General features: G+C 36.4%; 1 protein-coding gene across 3 annotated transcripts in view; it reads left to right on the top strand.

The window, feature by feature from the left end:
- The window catches only part of LOC150096963 (VPS9 domain-containing protein 1-like), a 453,159-nt gene that overhangs the window by 113,972 nt on the left and 325,060 nt on the right, over positions 1-14,127 (top strand). For all 3 annotated transcript variants that reach the window (XM_090408053.1, XM_090408054.1, XM_090408055.1), the window contains one exon: positions 4,657-4,758. In XM_090408053.1, coding sequence (XP_090264179.1) covers positions 4,657-4,758 — 102 coding nt within the window. The remainder of the gene's footprint in view (positions 1-4,656; positions 4,759-14,127) is intronic.

Genomic DNA, 14,127 nt, shown 5'->3' with positions numbered 1-14,127 from the left:
ATATCAACATTGAGGTAGATGAATAACAGGTGTTCAGCATATTAAAAAATATGAATGTGAACACAGCAGTGGGACTGGATGGCATATCATCCCATGTACTACGTGAATATGCAAGAAAATTGGCATTGCCTCTGACAAAGTTGTTCAATCTAAGTCTCATCTCTGGCAGTGTTCCAAGGGAGTGCAAAGAGGATAAGTTAGTACCATTGCATAAAAGTGGCTTGAAGATAGAGGTAGCAAACTACAGATGAATTAATATATCGGGATTGGTTGTTAAAGTTTTGGAAAAGTTTGTGAAAGGTAAAACAACAACAGTGAATGGATAGGGATGCAATACTCTATAGTGGACAGCATAGCTTTGTAAAGGGTAGGTCCTGTCTTAGGACCTACCCTTTACAAATGTGAAATTATTCACATTTTATAATAAAGTGACAGCAGAATTGGTAAAGGTAATGACTACACCATGATACTGCTTGACTTTGCCAAGGCAGAATACCACATGGAAAACTATTACAAAAAACTGGAGCAAATGGGAATGGATATGGATCTAGTAGCATGGGTAGGGGGATGGTGACAGACAGACACCAGAGAGTAGTATATGGTGGAGTGGAGTCTAGGAGAATGATGGTGACTAGTGGAGTACCTCAGGGTTCAGTACTAGGGCCACTACTCATTAATTTGTACATCAATGACATAGAGAAAGATTTAAAAGGGGACGTTCAGTTGTTTGCTGATGATGCAAAACTGGGGAGAGCAATAGTTGATATCCTGCAGGATGATTTAAATAAATTGGCATTGTGGGCAAAGGATAATGATTGTCAATTTAATATTGCAAAATATAAGGTTATGCACTTCGGGGTAAAAAGGTTCCATATGATGTATCATATTGATGGTATTGGATTTCAGGAAATTGATGAGGCTAGGGACTTGGCGATAATGATGAACAAAGAATTGAAATTCAGAGGGCATATTGCAAAAGTTGGTAAAATAGTTCAACAAATTACTTGGATGTTGAAAATATGGCTATGATTTGGCTACATTTGACTACTAGTTGATAGGTGGAAAACAGGACAAGATAGACACTTTAAGATATTAAAGGGGTTTTATAAAATTGATGCAAGTGAAAATTTTCAATATATGACAGATAGAGAACTAGGCGCCATCTGTGGAAGTTGTGTAAGAATGTGATTAGTAGGGGGTGTGTGGACCAGATTTTTTGAGTGGAGAGTGGTGAGTGAGTGAATGGATTGCTAGAATTGGTTGTGAGCTCCCTGACAGTGAATGGATTCAAGGAGAGGTATGATAGGATTTGTGTGTGATGGTTGATTTGAGTCTCCAGACTCCATGGAGATGCAGTAAAATAATAATAATAATAATAAATAAATCTTGCCAGAAATTTGATGGTTTCTTTAATTCTGGCATATCAGGAATAAGATCAGTCACAGCAGCATTTGAGAAATAGCACTCTTACTTGTAACTGTGTAAGCTTCAAAATGCAACTTACTGAATAGATTAGTACAGTACAGTACAGTTGTTCCCAAACTTTTTCGGTTCACGGCACCCTTAGTGTATTCCACAGAACCCAAAATCAGAATATAGGCCTACCTAACAGTTGGTGCGGTTATTTCAGTGTAAATATTGGAATATTTTGCGGCACTGCAGTGCACAGTTTGGGAACCACTGGGTTAGTATCTTCTGAAATTGTTCCCTGTGTATGATTCAAATTTGATTATTACTGTATTAATACTAATGTAATTCATATTCAATCCTCCACCTTGTGCCATTTCACTTTAGGAAGATCTGCTCATATGACATTTTTCAATTATGACAAATACCCATTTGTATGACACTGCATTCACTAATACAATGGTTTTAGTGACATGACATTTTTGTGAATCAATTAATGCAGAGTTTTCATGAACTGTTTGTTTACAATGTGATTTCTTGCTGCATCTCTCTTTCTCTCTCTCTCTCTCTCTCTCTTTGGGTGTTTACCTGTAAATTATAAGCTGTTTATAAATATTATTTTATTTTATTGTTGTTAATAATGGCAGATGTAAGAGTGCTGTTGCTTCCAGTGAAAAGGAGAAGACACATTACAATTAGATGTCCAAAATCAAGATATCCTAAAATCAAAATGATTAAATTAGTGACAATGGTTTATCAAATACTGATACATGCCATAGGCTAAACTTTCTCTGCACTACTGTTGTTACATTTGGTAAAAACAAAGTTAAAGTTTAGCATGCTTCTCTAGTTAATACTACAGTTATAAATGTGAAAATCGTATTGCCAAAATGGAAAAACTTTTAATGGTATATGCAAGAGGATTTGAATAAACTGGACAGATTGGCAAATAAATGGGGGCGTTAAATAAATAAATAAAATGTAAAGTCTTGAAGTTTGGGATACATCAATGGGAGGCTGCATACTCTGTTGGAGTAACTGTACTGGAGGAAGTAGGGGAAACAAGAGATTTGGGGGATGGTGATTGATAGAAACCTGAAATTCAGGAAATATATTGCAAAGGTGGTGAAGGTAACCCAGAGGATTGCTGCAATACTGAGAAGGATGCTGACCTACAGCAATAAAAGAGTTGTCATCTCATTGTATAAAGCGCTGATCAGACCATACTTGGACAATTGTTCTCATATTTGTTCCCCATGATTTGAAATTGAAAGGGATAAATTAACTGTGGAAAGGTACAGAGGCAGATAACAAAGATGGTTTCAAAACTATACAGTGTTAATTATGAGGATTGGTTGAGGGAATGTGGACTGCAGAGTTTGGTAGATAGAAGAAGGAGAGGTGATATGATCAAGACTTTTAAACTGTTCAGTGGTAGTTACAGAATTGACACTGAGAATTCTTTTAACTTGGTGGAATAGGGGGAAAGAGCTAGGACAAATGGCCACCCCCTGCAAGTTATGAAAGGAAGCTGTGAGGAAGAGGGTGAGGAGTGGTTTGTTTGCATGGAGGGTGGTTGAACCATGAAATGCATTGCCTGATAGAGTGGTAAGAGCGAGAACGGTCAATGAGTTCAAGGAGTGGTATGATAGGCTTTGTGTTTTCTAGGAAGCACCTCCCATGATGAGCCTTATGACTCCATGGAGACCTGATTCATCATAATAATAATTATTATCCTTTAGCAACTGTATAAATCTAACTTCCATCTTGCCATGGCCCCTTTCCCCCCTCCAGTCGATGTCCCCATAGTTAGTCTCGCATAATAATTGTTCAGCTTATTGTGCTAATCTGCTGTTGCATGTTATCTACATCTTGTGGACCTCCTGGTCTATATAGCACCAAATAATGTATTTTGTGCTATTTGCCTCTATCTATCTTACACCAACAGCCTCAAAGGAACCATTTCCCTCAGGCCTAAAATCCTTTTTAACCACATCGCCTCAATATGGATAAAATACATCACTCCTCTACACTTCGTATCCATCATATATTTCAATGTAATATCCATGGTATTACAATTTTAATATGCACCTCACATCCATGGTAATCTGGACGTATATACATATCATGAACGGTTATGTGGTTAACTTCTAATTTTGCTCGTTGTTCTTCAGCTATCATTCACCAATACTCTACCTCCCATCCTCTTCCTCTATCCTCCCTGAAAATACAATAACCTTTACATTCTAACCCTGTAACTATATCATTTTTAGTCAACCAGGTCTCATTGATGCTTATAATTTTTGGCTAAGTCGAGCTGACCAATGCCAAAAATTCCTCACCCTTATTCTTGATACTTCTTGCATTTGTGTACACATGCATTTCTATATCCCTTTGTTACTCTTTTGTAATGTCATTTCCAGTCCATTCAAATCAGAAACCTGTGAAATCCCATTTGGCATTACATAATCATTACTGTAATTATGCTCATCTATCAGAGGTGATGGCCAGAAATGTGTTTGATTTCTGTCTCCATCATATCTCTAATTTCTCTGGTTTTGTGCTATCATGCTCTCACTAAACAACACTTTCTCCAAACATCTAACTCCAAATCATTTAAATACAGTCTGTCAGGCATATCCTTTTGTCCATCAAACTTACTCCATACATCAATAAACTTTACACTGTTTCTCCTGCACAATCTTCTCATTGATCCATTGGCAATCATGGCCCTTCTAAGTTCTGTCCTATCATACTGATACAACAGACTCACAATCTTTACTTTCCTGCTCTTCATTTTTCGCTTACATTATCAACTCTTTCATATCTTCTCTCATTGTAGATTTGTCATCTTTCAAATCATTTGTGCCAGCCAAATTCTGCTTACTTTACTTTTTTTTAATTTTACTTTATATTTACATGATAAAAACCTGCAGACTAGCAACTCTTGGTATAGTTTATAATCTGTCTATTCAGTTTTATGTAAAAGTGCAAAAAAAAAAAAGTCTGTTGCTAATCTTTTTGATCAGGATACAGTGTTGTAAGACATGGTTTCTGTAGGGGGGGGGGGAAGCAGCATTCTTCTTAGATTAGTATATGATTTTTTGAAATATATATTTTACTGATAATTAAAATATAAAAACATGTAAGACAGTCTCTGCTTCATAATATTATGGAAATTCTAAATCGGTTATGTTCTTTGTAATACTTTCATATCACTTATGATGCAAATATTTGCTCTCAATTCAGGTTTACCTGAGAATTCAGATGACCTTAAAAGCATTCAGAAGGTGTTGGCTGTATCCAGAGATTGCTTAGAAAGAACAGAAGCTTTATTATTGCACAGAAAAAGTGAGATAATTTTTTTCTTATATATATATATATATATATATATATATATATCTTAAATCTAAATATATATATCTTAAATCTAAATCTTGGGGTTCCCATCGGCTACCGAGTGCATTCCCTAGGTACCCATTGATATCAGGGCAGATATCAATGGGTGCCTGAATATGTTGAATAAAGAGCCGTGGACCAGTGGTTTTGAGACTGGCGATCCCATGGGAAAATATTGCCATTCACCAACCCACACTTGGCCAGCGTGGTGAATTTATGGCCTAACCTTACAAGATGAATCCGACAGAAATAAAATGGCCCTCATTCCCCAGAAGCCAGATTGTTACTATCTACAGCAGCAGATAGTTAAACATGAAGGTAGAGGGTGCTAAGAATCCCCTGGTAACCAGATCATGCTGCCATTGGAAACTAGACCTTGGAACATTAAACTGTAGGACTCTGAGCAGTGAAGCATGACTTCACTGCTCAGAGTCCTAGATGAACTAACTGAAGAGCTAAAGCAACTAAAATGGGGTATTCTTGGACTATGTGAAGTTAGGCATAATGGTGAAGAAATTCTTCATTAAAAAACAGACATAGTCTATTATAGAGGCCAAGATAAGGAAAGAATCGGTGGAGTCGGATTCATGATCAACAAAAAAATTGAAGAACAGCATAATTGAATTTGACAGCGTTTCTGATCGAATAGCAAGTATTATTGTTCAAATTTTAAAAAGATACACTCTTAAGATCATCCAAGTCTATGCACTAACAATATAAATCATACTGATGAAGAAATTGAAGCCTTCTATCGTAATAAATTTAGTTTAATCCTAAGTGTGAGCAAACAAAGTTTGCACCTGAAAGTATCTTCAGACTAGGGTAAGGTAGTACAACATCAGGCAACTCATTGCAAAGGTGGAGGACACTTGGATAAAGGATTAAACTAAATTTATTATAGTCTAACCAAGTGAAAAATAAACTTTCAATATCTTTCTCTAAATCCAGAGTAATTTAATAAAAAGGTGGCACACCGTTTGGCAACTCCTATAGGTAGAGATGACCTTGCTAATGCTTCTGCCTGGTATCTCCACTTGGGCCTGGCTCCCACTGGGGAGACCTCAATAAAGGTCGAAACTAGTCTGGGTAGTGACCCTTCCCTTAATGCATAACATTATACATATCCGCAAGGAGATGTGTTTTGCATTATGGGAGATACTGAGATAGGAGTGATGTTAGCTTGCTCCACCTTTGCAACGAGTTACCCAGTGTTATACTACCTTACCCCAGTCCTGAAGACACTTTCAGGTGCAAACTTTGTTTGCTCACACTTGGATAAAGGATTAAACTAAATTTATTATAGTCTAACCAAGCGAAAAATAAACTTTTGCCTTCTATCATAATGTATCCCAACTCTACAGTAAAGGAAATCATCATTTTAGAATTGTAATGGGAGACTTTAATACTAGAATTGGTATACAACATTCAGATGAAAGCTGAATGGGAAATTTTGGATATGGCATGAGAGATGATAAAGGTTAAATAGAATTTGCAGAAAAAGAAAACTTGTATATCATGAATTCCTTTTTCAAGAAAAAATCACATAGGAAATGAACATGGAAAAGTCCAAATGGAAAAACTAGTGAAATGGACTTTATCCTCAGCAATAAGGAAAACATCTTTCAAGATTGCTCTGTTATAAAAACTTTCAACATTGGAAATGACAATCATGAGGAACACAACAAAATCCAAATAAACTGCCAAAAAGACAGAAGAAAAATGTTTTGAAGATCAAAGTATAGATGTACACAAACTGAACATTAAAAAAGATATATTCCAACACAAACTAAACAATAGATTTAAATATCTTATTATAGATGACAATGCTTATCTATCAGAAAGTAATGCCATCATTACCTTTTACAATGCTCACTTGAAATAGCTGGTACCACAGAACAGAAACAAGACAAAATTTCTGAAGAAACAAAACGGCTTATGAATAAAAGAAGAGAAATGAAACAATCAATTAACCTACAGAATAAATTACAATATACTGAATTGTGCAAAACGATCAGAAAACATATCACAGAAAAAATAAGAAAATCGTTTCAGGACTGTACAAGGATAGTTACGAGGATCGGCTGAGGGTATGTAGACTGCAGAGTTTGGTGAATAGAAGAAGGAGAGGTGATATGATTGAGACTTTTAAACTGTTGAGAGGTAGTTACAGGGTTGACACTGGGGAGTTCTTTCGCTTGGTTGAACAGCGGGAAGGAGTGATGACAAGAGGCCATCCCTGGAAGTTGCAAAAGGAAACTGTGAACAAGAGGGTGAGGAGTGGTTTCTTTGCATGGAGGGTGATTGAACCGTGGAATGCATTGCCTGATGGAGTGGTGAGAGCGAGAACGGTCAATGAGTTTAAGGAGTGGTATGATAGACTTTGTGTTTCTTAGGGGGGGGGGGACCTCCCCTCGATGAGTCTTGACAGATTTTATGTTCTTAGGAAGGACCTCCCTCGATGAGTCTTTCGACTCCATGGAGGCCTGAATAATAATAATAATAATATATCAGGATGATGAATAAAATGAAGAAGACAACTATAAAACAGCTGAAGTACCACAGGTTCTACTAGAAGTTATGTGGAGCATCCAAAGCTTGCAAAATGGGAAAGCTGCAGGTGAGGATGAAGTTATAACTGAACTTCTAAAAACAGGTGGAGAAATAATCTACAAACTTTTAGCAAAACTATTTACTTTATGCCTGAATAAAAATGATATACCAAGAATATGGAAGAAGGCTACCCTAATTCTGATGCATAAAAAAAAAAGGTGAAGTAGAAGACTTGATGAACTACCGACCTATCAGTCTACTATCAGTGGTTTACAAAGTGTTTACAAAAGTCTTTACTCATAGGCTTTGTGCAACTCTAGACCTAGCACAACCAAAAGAACGGGCAGGCTTTCGAAGGGGGCTTTAGTACAATGGACCATATTCAAGTTGTACAGCAGATTATTGAACAGTGTAATGAATATCAATTATCACTATGTCTTGGTTTTATTGACTATGAAAAAGCCTTTGATTCACTTAAAACTTGTGCAATCCTTAAAGCATTACAAAACCAACAGGTGGAGGAGCCATATATCCGGACCATCAAATCAGCATACACCAATGCTACAGCAGCAATTCATTTCAGTGGGAACATCTCTACTGCGGAAATACAAAAAGGTATAAGACAGGGTGACACAATATCTCCAAATTATTCACAGTGTGCCTAGAAGAAATATTCACACTTCTTGATTGGGAAGGGAAAGGTCTCAAGATAAATGGAAGATATTTAAGCCATTTACATTTTGCAGATGACATAGTTATCTTTACTTCAACTGTGCATGAATTACAGACTCACATCCATGAACTCTAAATTGCTAGCAAAACAGCTGGCCTAAAGATAAACCTAAAGAAGACCCAAGTTATGCTCAATAGCTATGTCCAACCAGAAATAATAAAAATCAATAATGAGAAAATTACACAAGTAGATCATTACATATACTTAGGACAAGAGATATCAATGGAGCAAAATATCATGGATGAAATTAAAAGGCGCACAATGTTTTGATGGAAAGCATTTGGAAAATTACATTCAATATTCAGAAGCCAACTACCATTATGCCTGAAGAGAAAAGTTTTTAACCCGTGTATTCTTCCTATATTAACATATGGCTGTGAAACATGGAGACTAAATGCAAAGGAAATTCAGAAATTAAGAACAACACAATTTAGTATGGAAAGAAGTATGCTTTGTATCACAAAAGGAATACATCGATAAGAAACCAAAACAAAGTCTTTGACATCATAGGAAGAGTGAAACAGCTGAAGTGGCAATGGGCTGGGCATATTGCTTGAAGACAAGATCAACGATGGACAAAAGAAGTACTGGATTGGATTCCATGAGAGATAAAACGACCACGACCGACCTAAATCATGGTGGATTGATGATATCATCAGATTTGCAGGAGTGACATGGAAAAGGAGAGCCATGAACAGACAATTTTGGAATAATCTTGAAAAGGCCTTCATCTAGCAGTGGGTCGACAATGGCTGAGAATGATGATGATGATATCTTAAATATCTTATTAGGCACTGTTCTTGCTATATATATATATATATATATATATATATATATATATATATATATAATAATTTAATATTCTTCTAATCAACTAAATGGGTTTGAAAAAACTTACACCATTGCATTTAACATTTTTCACAGAAGTCGAGCTTACTCTAAGCAGACTATCATCTTATAGTTTGGCTTCTTTTTCAATTCCATGATAAAGAGCTGCATACAGTTCTCAGGTTGATCTGAGATACTATATATTTGTGTTGCCATCATCCTCTCTGGCTGTTTATTCATCCTGGTAGATAGCGTCCTCTCCTCAGATTTCACCACCACAGTTTGAATATCCTGGAATGTTGTATTTTCACCCATTCTTTTCCTCCTATACATTAGTGACACTTTTTTGCACTGGCCTCAAGTCTATCCATAGGATAAATTTTATATATCTATATATATATAAAATTTTATATATTATAATATATGTGTGTGTGTGTGTGTGTGTGTGTGTGTGTGTGTGTGTGTGTGTGTGTGTGTGTGTGTGTGTGTGTGTGTGTGTGTGTGTGTGTAGAAAGTATTTTACCTTTGGTATAATAAATGTTAAAGATACCAAGCTATTTTAAACCTGGTTTTACTCCATTTCCCAAGTAAGCAAACAGACAAACAAATAAAGTTTGCGCCTGCAAGTGTTGCAAGTCTAGCTGACCCTGCACGTAGTGCAGGGTCAGCTAGACTTGCAACACTTGCAAGCGCAAACTTGACTTGTTTGTCTGTTTGCTTACTTGGGAAATGGAGTAAAACCAGGTTTAAAATAGCTTGGTATCTTTAACATTATATATATATATAGGATTTCCTTAGCCAATGCCTTAAACTCTGATCTTACTGTTATTTGGTGGAGCAAGGATAACCTTCTAAACATCTTCAGATACTATTACCAGGTCCAGCACTCTCACCTCTAGTCACCTCCATGACATGCCATTTCAGGTATCCCTTAATAATTGTATAAATTCCATTTTCATCTTGCCCTGCATTCCTTTCTTTCTCCAATCTATGTTTCCATAGTTGAAGTCTCTCATAATAATTGTGTGGCCTACACTTGTGTTAATCTTCTGATGATGTGGAATATGAATCCACATCTTCCTGTGGACTTCTAGGTCTATAACAGCAATCAAACAATATATTTTGTCCTATGAGCCACTGTCTCATACTAGATATCCTCAAATGAACTGGTTCCCTCAGACCTAAAATCCTCTTTAACTTCTATTTTTATTGGTTGAAGTTATTCAGCTATCATCATCAGCAACACACACACACACACACACACACACACACACACACACACACACACACACACACACACACACACACACACACACACACACACACACACCTGTCCTATTCCTTCTGTCTTCTCTGAAAATACAATACCCCTTGCATTCTATCCCTGTAACTATATCATTGCCTGTATCTTGAATGACTCACAAGCTTTAAATTTATACAGAATTATGCAAATGAGGACATACTGAGAAGTATGTTAGGATTCCTTTAAAGCTAATATTTCTCAGTCATAACACCAGTCTGCTGAAAATTTAAAAATTATTTCCATAACTAATGTCTCTCTCTCACTTGTTTCCCTCTTTCCCAGAAAAAAAAATAGATATATATAATTAATTGTTAAGAATTGGCCTATTAATTAATTAACATACTATGCTATGCTTTTGGATGATTATCTCCCAAGTGCAAGAAATTTACACAGAATCTTGTGGATTGGTAGAAAATGGGCTTACAAGATTCTATAAATAATCTTGCAAATTTAAGGGAACTGTAACAAAAAAGTGCCATAGCTTGCTATTTATTATGATGGTCAGTGGTTAACTATGTGCCCAGTTTCTGAGAATAGAAATTGAATAGCTAAATTGAATGGTATGCTTACAAATTGATTAACACTCATGTTTTTTCTTCACGGAAGAAACACCTCTTGTGGTAATAATTAAATACCTTTATGTTCAACTATTGCTAATGTTTTGCTTTACACGAAGGCATTTTTATAGGCACAGGGATATGATATGCACATGTATGTAGGTACACCAAAGGAAAGCAAACAAGGAAAAGCTTTCCAATATCTTTAGAATACTATCCTGTTAGTCTCGTTTTTTGTCTTGAGAAAATATTTGAGAAAGTGATCCTAATGATTGTAAATAGTATCAGACAAAGCTAACATCTTAGTTTGGTTTCAGGTCATTGCACAGTACTGCAAATCCAAAGAATTGTTGAGTACATCACAGTGGGATTCAATTGCTAACAGCATACATGTGCCATTTTTCTCAACGTAGCCAAAGCTTTTGATAAAGTTGGGCATAATAGCCTTCTGTGTACATTTTTAGCAACTCATTTTCCAATCACTTAATTCAGTTTATTAGGTCCTACCTAAATGGCAGAAAATTCCAAGTTAAATTACAAGGCCACATATCTGTATGTGGAATTATATCTAGTATTCCATAAGACTCCTTTTGTTCTTCTACTAGTCACATTTACATGGTTAACATTCCCCTTACAATCTCAATTATCTATCATGGCATTTTATACAGATGATGCTGGAATACCTACTTGATTGATCAGTCCACAGCTGCACTTATTTCCATAAATTTAAGGAGCAAATAGAAAAATCATGATAACTCAAAAACTGTATAATGAATATTTATGCAATTCAGTGAAGAGCAGTATGATATGAGATATGAAAGAAACACCCACAAAAATTATAAATACATAGTTTATTTCAATAACAAATGAGTATATAAAGACAATAGTCAAAAAACAAGAGGTTGAAATTAGATTGTTAAAGTGCCTTAATAAGGAATGTGGTCACTCTCACAGCAATAGTGCTTGCAACACTAAAAACAACAATTGCTGCTACAAAGCTCTTCTAAGTACTTCAGGATTTTTTTGTTTATGTGGGGGAGGGGGTTGAGAGCAGCAACATGTGTACCTAGGGCATTCCTGACATGCTTAATAGGATTAAGGTCAGGAGACCTGTTCTGGCCAGTCCACATGCATAATAGTCTCTTCTTGAAGATATTGGTCCATGCACTTCGCTTGATGAGGACAAGGATTATCATCTTTTAGGAAAGATCTCTTCCCTATTGCACTGACATGCAGATGAACATAAGGGGTCTAGGACCTCATCTCTATAAGTTGTAGGATTGTTTTCCACCAGGAAGCATACAGATCAGTGCATCCACTCAACAAAATGCCTCCCCAAACCATCACACTATCTCCAGTGTCCCTTTCACAGTTATTAGTGGGATGATAACATGTCCCTAGTTCTTCTCTCATATTTCAAGCATGCCTGGTATGGATTTTTTGTAGAACAAATTGGGACTTTTCTGTAAACAGTATTGACTCCCATTGGTCTTGGTTCCAGTTGACATGGAGCCTGGCTCATTTCAAACATTCTCTCCTACGATGTGGGGCTAGGGCCATGTAAACTATCAGTAACCTAATGTACAGACTACCATCATGAGATCTTCTACATAGAGTAGAAGCAGATGCCAATGTTCCTGTAGCCAATGTATGGGTTTTTACAAGATTAATTGAGAGGAAATTTTTCAGAACAAGTGTGGTGGTGGGAGAACTAAGGGCCATCCATGGAGACTGAATAAGAGTGTAGTTAGCTAGGGTGTTAGAACTAGATTTATTGCTTGGAGAATGGTGAATGAGTGGAATAGGTTGCAAGAGTCCGTTGTGGGTGCCATGACTGTGAATGAGTTCAAAGCAAAGTATGAGAGATACTATGGAAATTCTGAATAGTTCTTGACATGATGTTTAGGGCCTCCTTCAATGAATCTATGGACTACTTGGAGTTGCTCATAATAATAATAATAATGTAAAATTAGATCATAGCTGATTCAAGGTAGTACTCCTGTTTCGGTGAACAGATAATCTGAGATATCACCCACTGTGGTTGTAGCCAGTGGCCTTCCTTCACTTCCTTTGGGATGCTGTTTGTCACTATTGAAATTGATTGGAACCACACATGCAACCATCTGGCTACTTCCACCTGACTTTGACTAGCCTCTAGTCTTACGATGGCTTGTCACCTGAATTCATCAGTTAAATGATGCCTTGCATCAATCATTTAACTGATTCAATTAAATGATCGATGTCCAAGAATTTTGCTATCATAAAATGACTTGTTTTCATTACAGATGCCAAATGGAAAACTATTTCAAAATGCTTGGGTTTACACTGTTGCTCATTTGCATATACCATTGACAGCACCACTCAGATTCAACATCACTTTTTACATAACATACTTGACTTTCATATGTTTTTTTCCTTTTCCACCCAAGTTATTGCAATTTTTCTCTTTGTTCCTTAATTTATGAAAGCCATTGTAGCTGTTTTCAGTAGATGTTAATGAGAATGAAAGTCTTGCAGTTTTATTTAGGAGAAGACGAGCATTTCCATTGGTACAGTGCTTATGTTTGATAATACTCCCATTCCATGGTAACTAGAAGCTAAATACCTGGGAATAGTGTGATAAAGGGTTTAGTTTTGAATCCCATACTACTTGTGTCTACTCCAAAACCAGTAAAGTAATTGCCCAACTCTATCCATTGATTAACCATCATAGTCAGTTAAGCGCAGCAAATAAACTGCTCCTTTACAAATCAGCTACAAACCAATCCTGACATATGAATCATCAGCCTGGACTCCCACATTAACTTCCAACATCCAGAAACTTGAATCTGTTCAGAACAAATGTTTATGCTTGGTATTTGATGCCCCATGGTTCATCAAGAACTTGCAACTTCACTGCAAGGCTGAGACTCCCAGTATCTGCATCTTCTTACATCATCATGTTGTTATTATTATTATTATTATTATTTCATGACACCTCTAAAGAGTCCAAAGACTCATTGAGGGAAGGCACCTACTCTACAACTCTCTGTCTCCACCATTTTATCCACCCACTACACTGAACTGCTATTACCATCATCATCTATGCCATTCCATCTACTGCCCACCACCACCAACAGTATTTTTTGTCTGTAAATTGCATGTGTTCTGAAGGCTGATTGCTCTTAAATACTAGGCAAAAGTTTCTACCCATTCTAAACAGCTTATCTGGCAAGCAAACTTTCTTTGCTTATGTTTGGTAAAGGATTAAAACAAGAATAGAATTTCGTGTCTAGTATAATTTAACTGAAAGAATCACTTCAGTGTTGAAGAAACATAGACAGCTAGAAGTAAAGAGATTATTAGCCATG

The sequence above is a fragment of the Typopeltis vanoorti genome, chromosome 18 (genome assembly GCF_054136105.1).
Source record: "Typopeltis vanoorti isolate ZY-2024b chromosome 18, IOZ_Tvanoo_1.0, whole genome shotgun sequence".
Lineage (NCBI taxonomy): Eukaryota > Metazoa > Arthropoda > Arachnida > Uropygi > Thelyphonidae > Typopeltis > Typopeltis vanoorti.
This window is presented reverse-complemented; position numbering and strand designations above follow the sequence as displayed.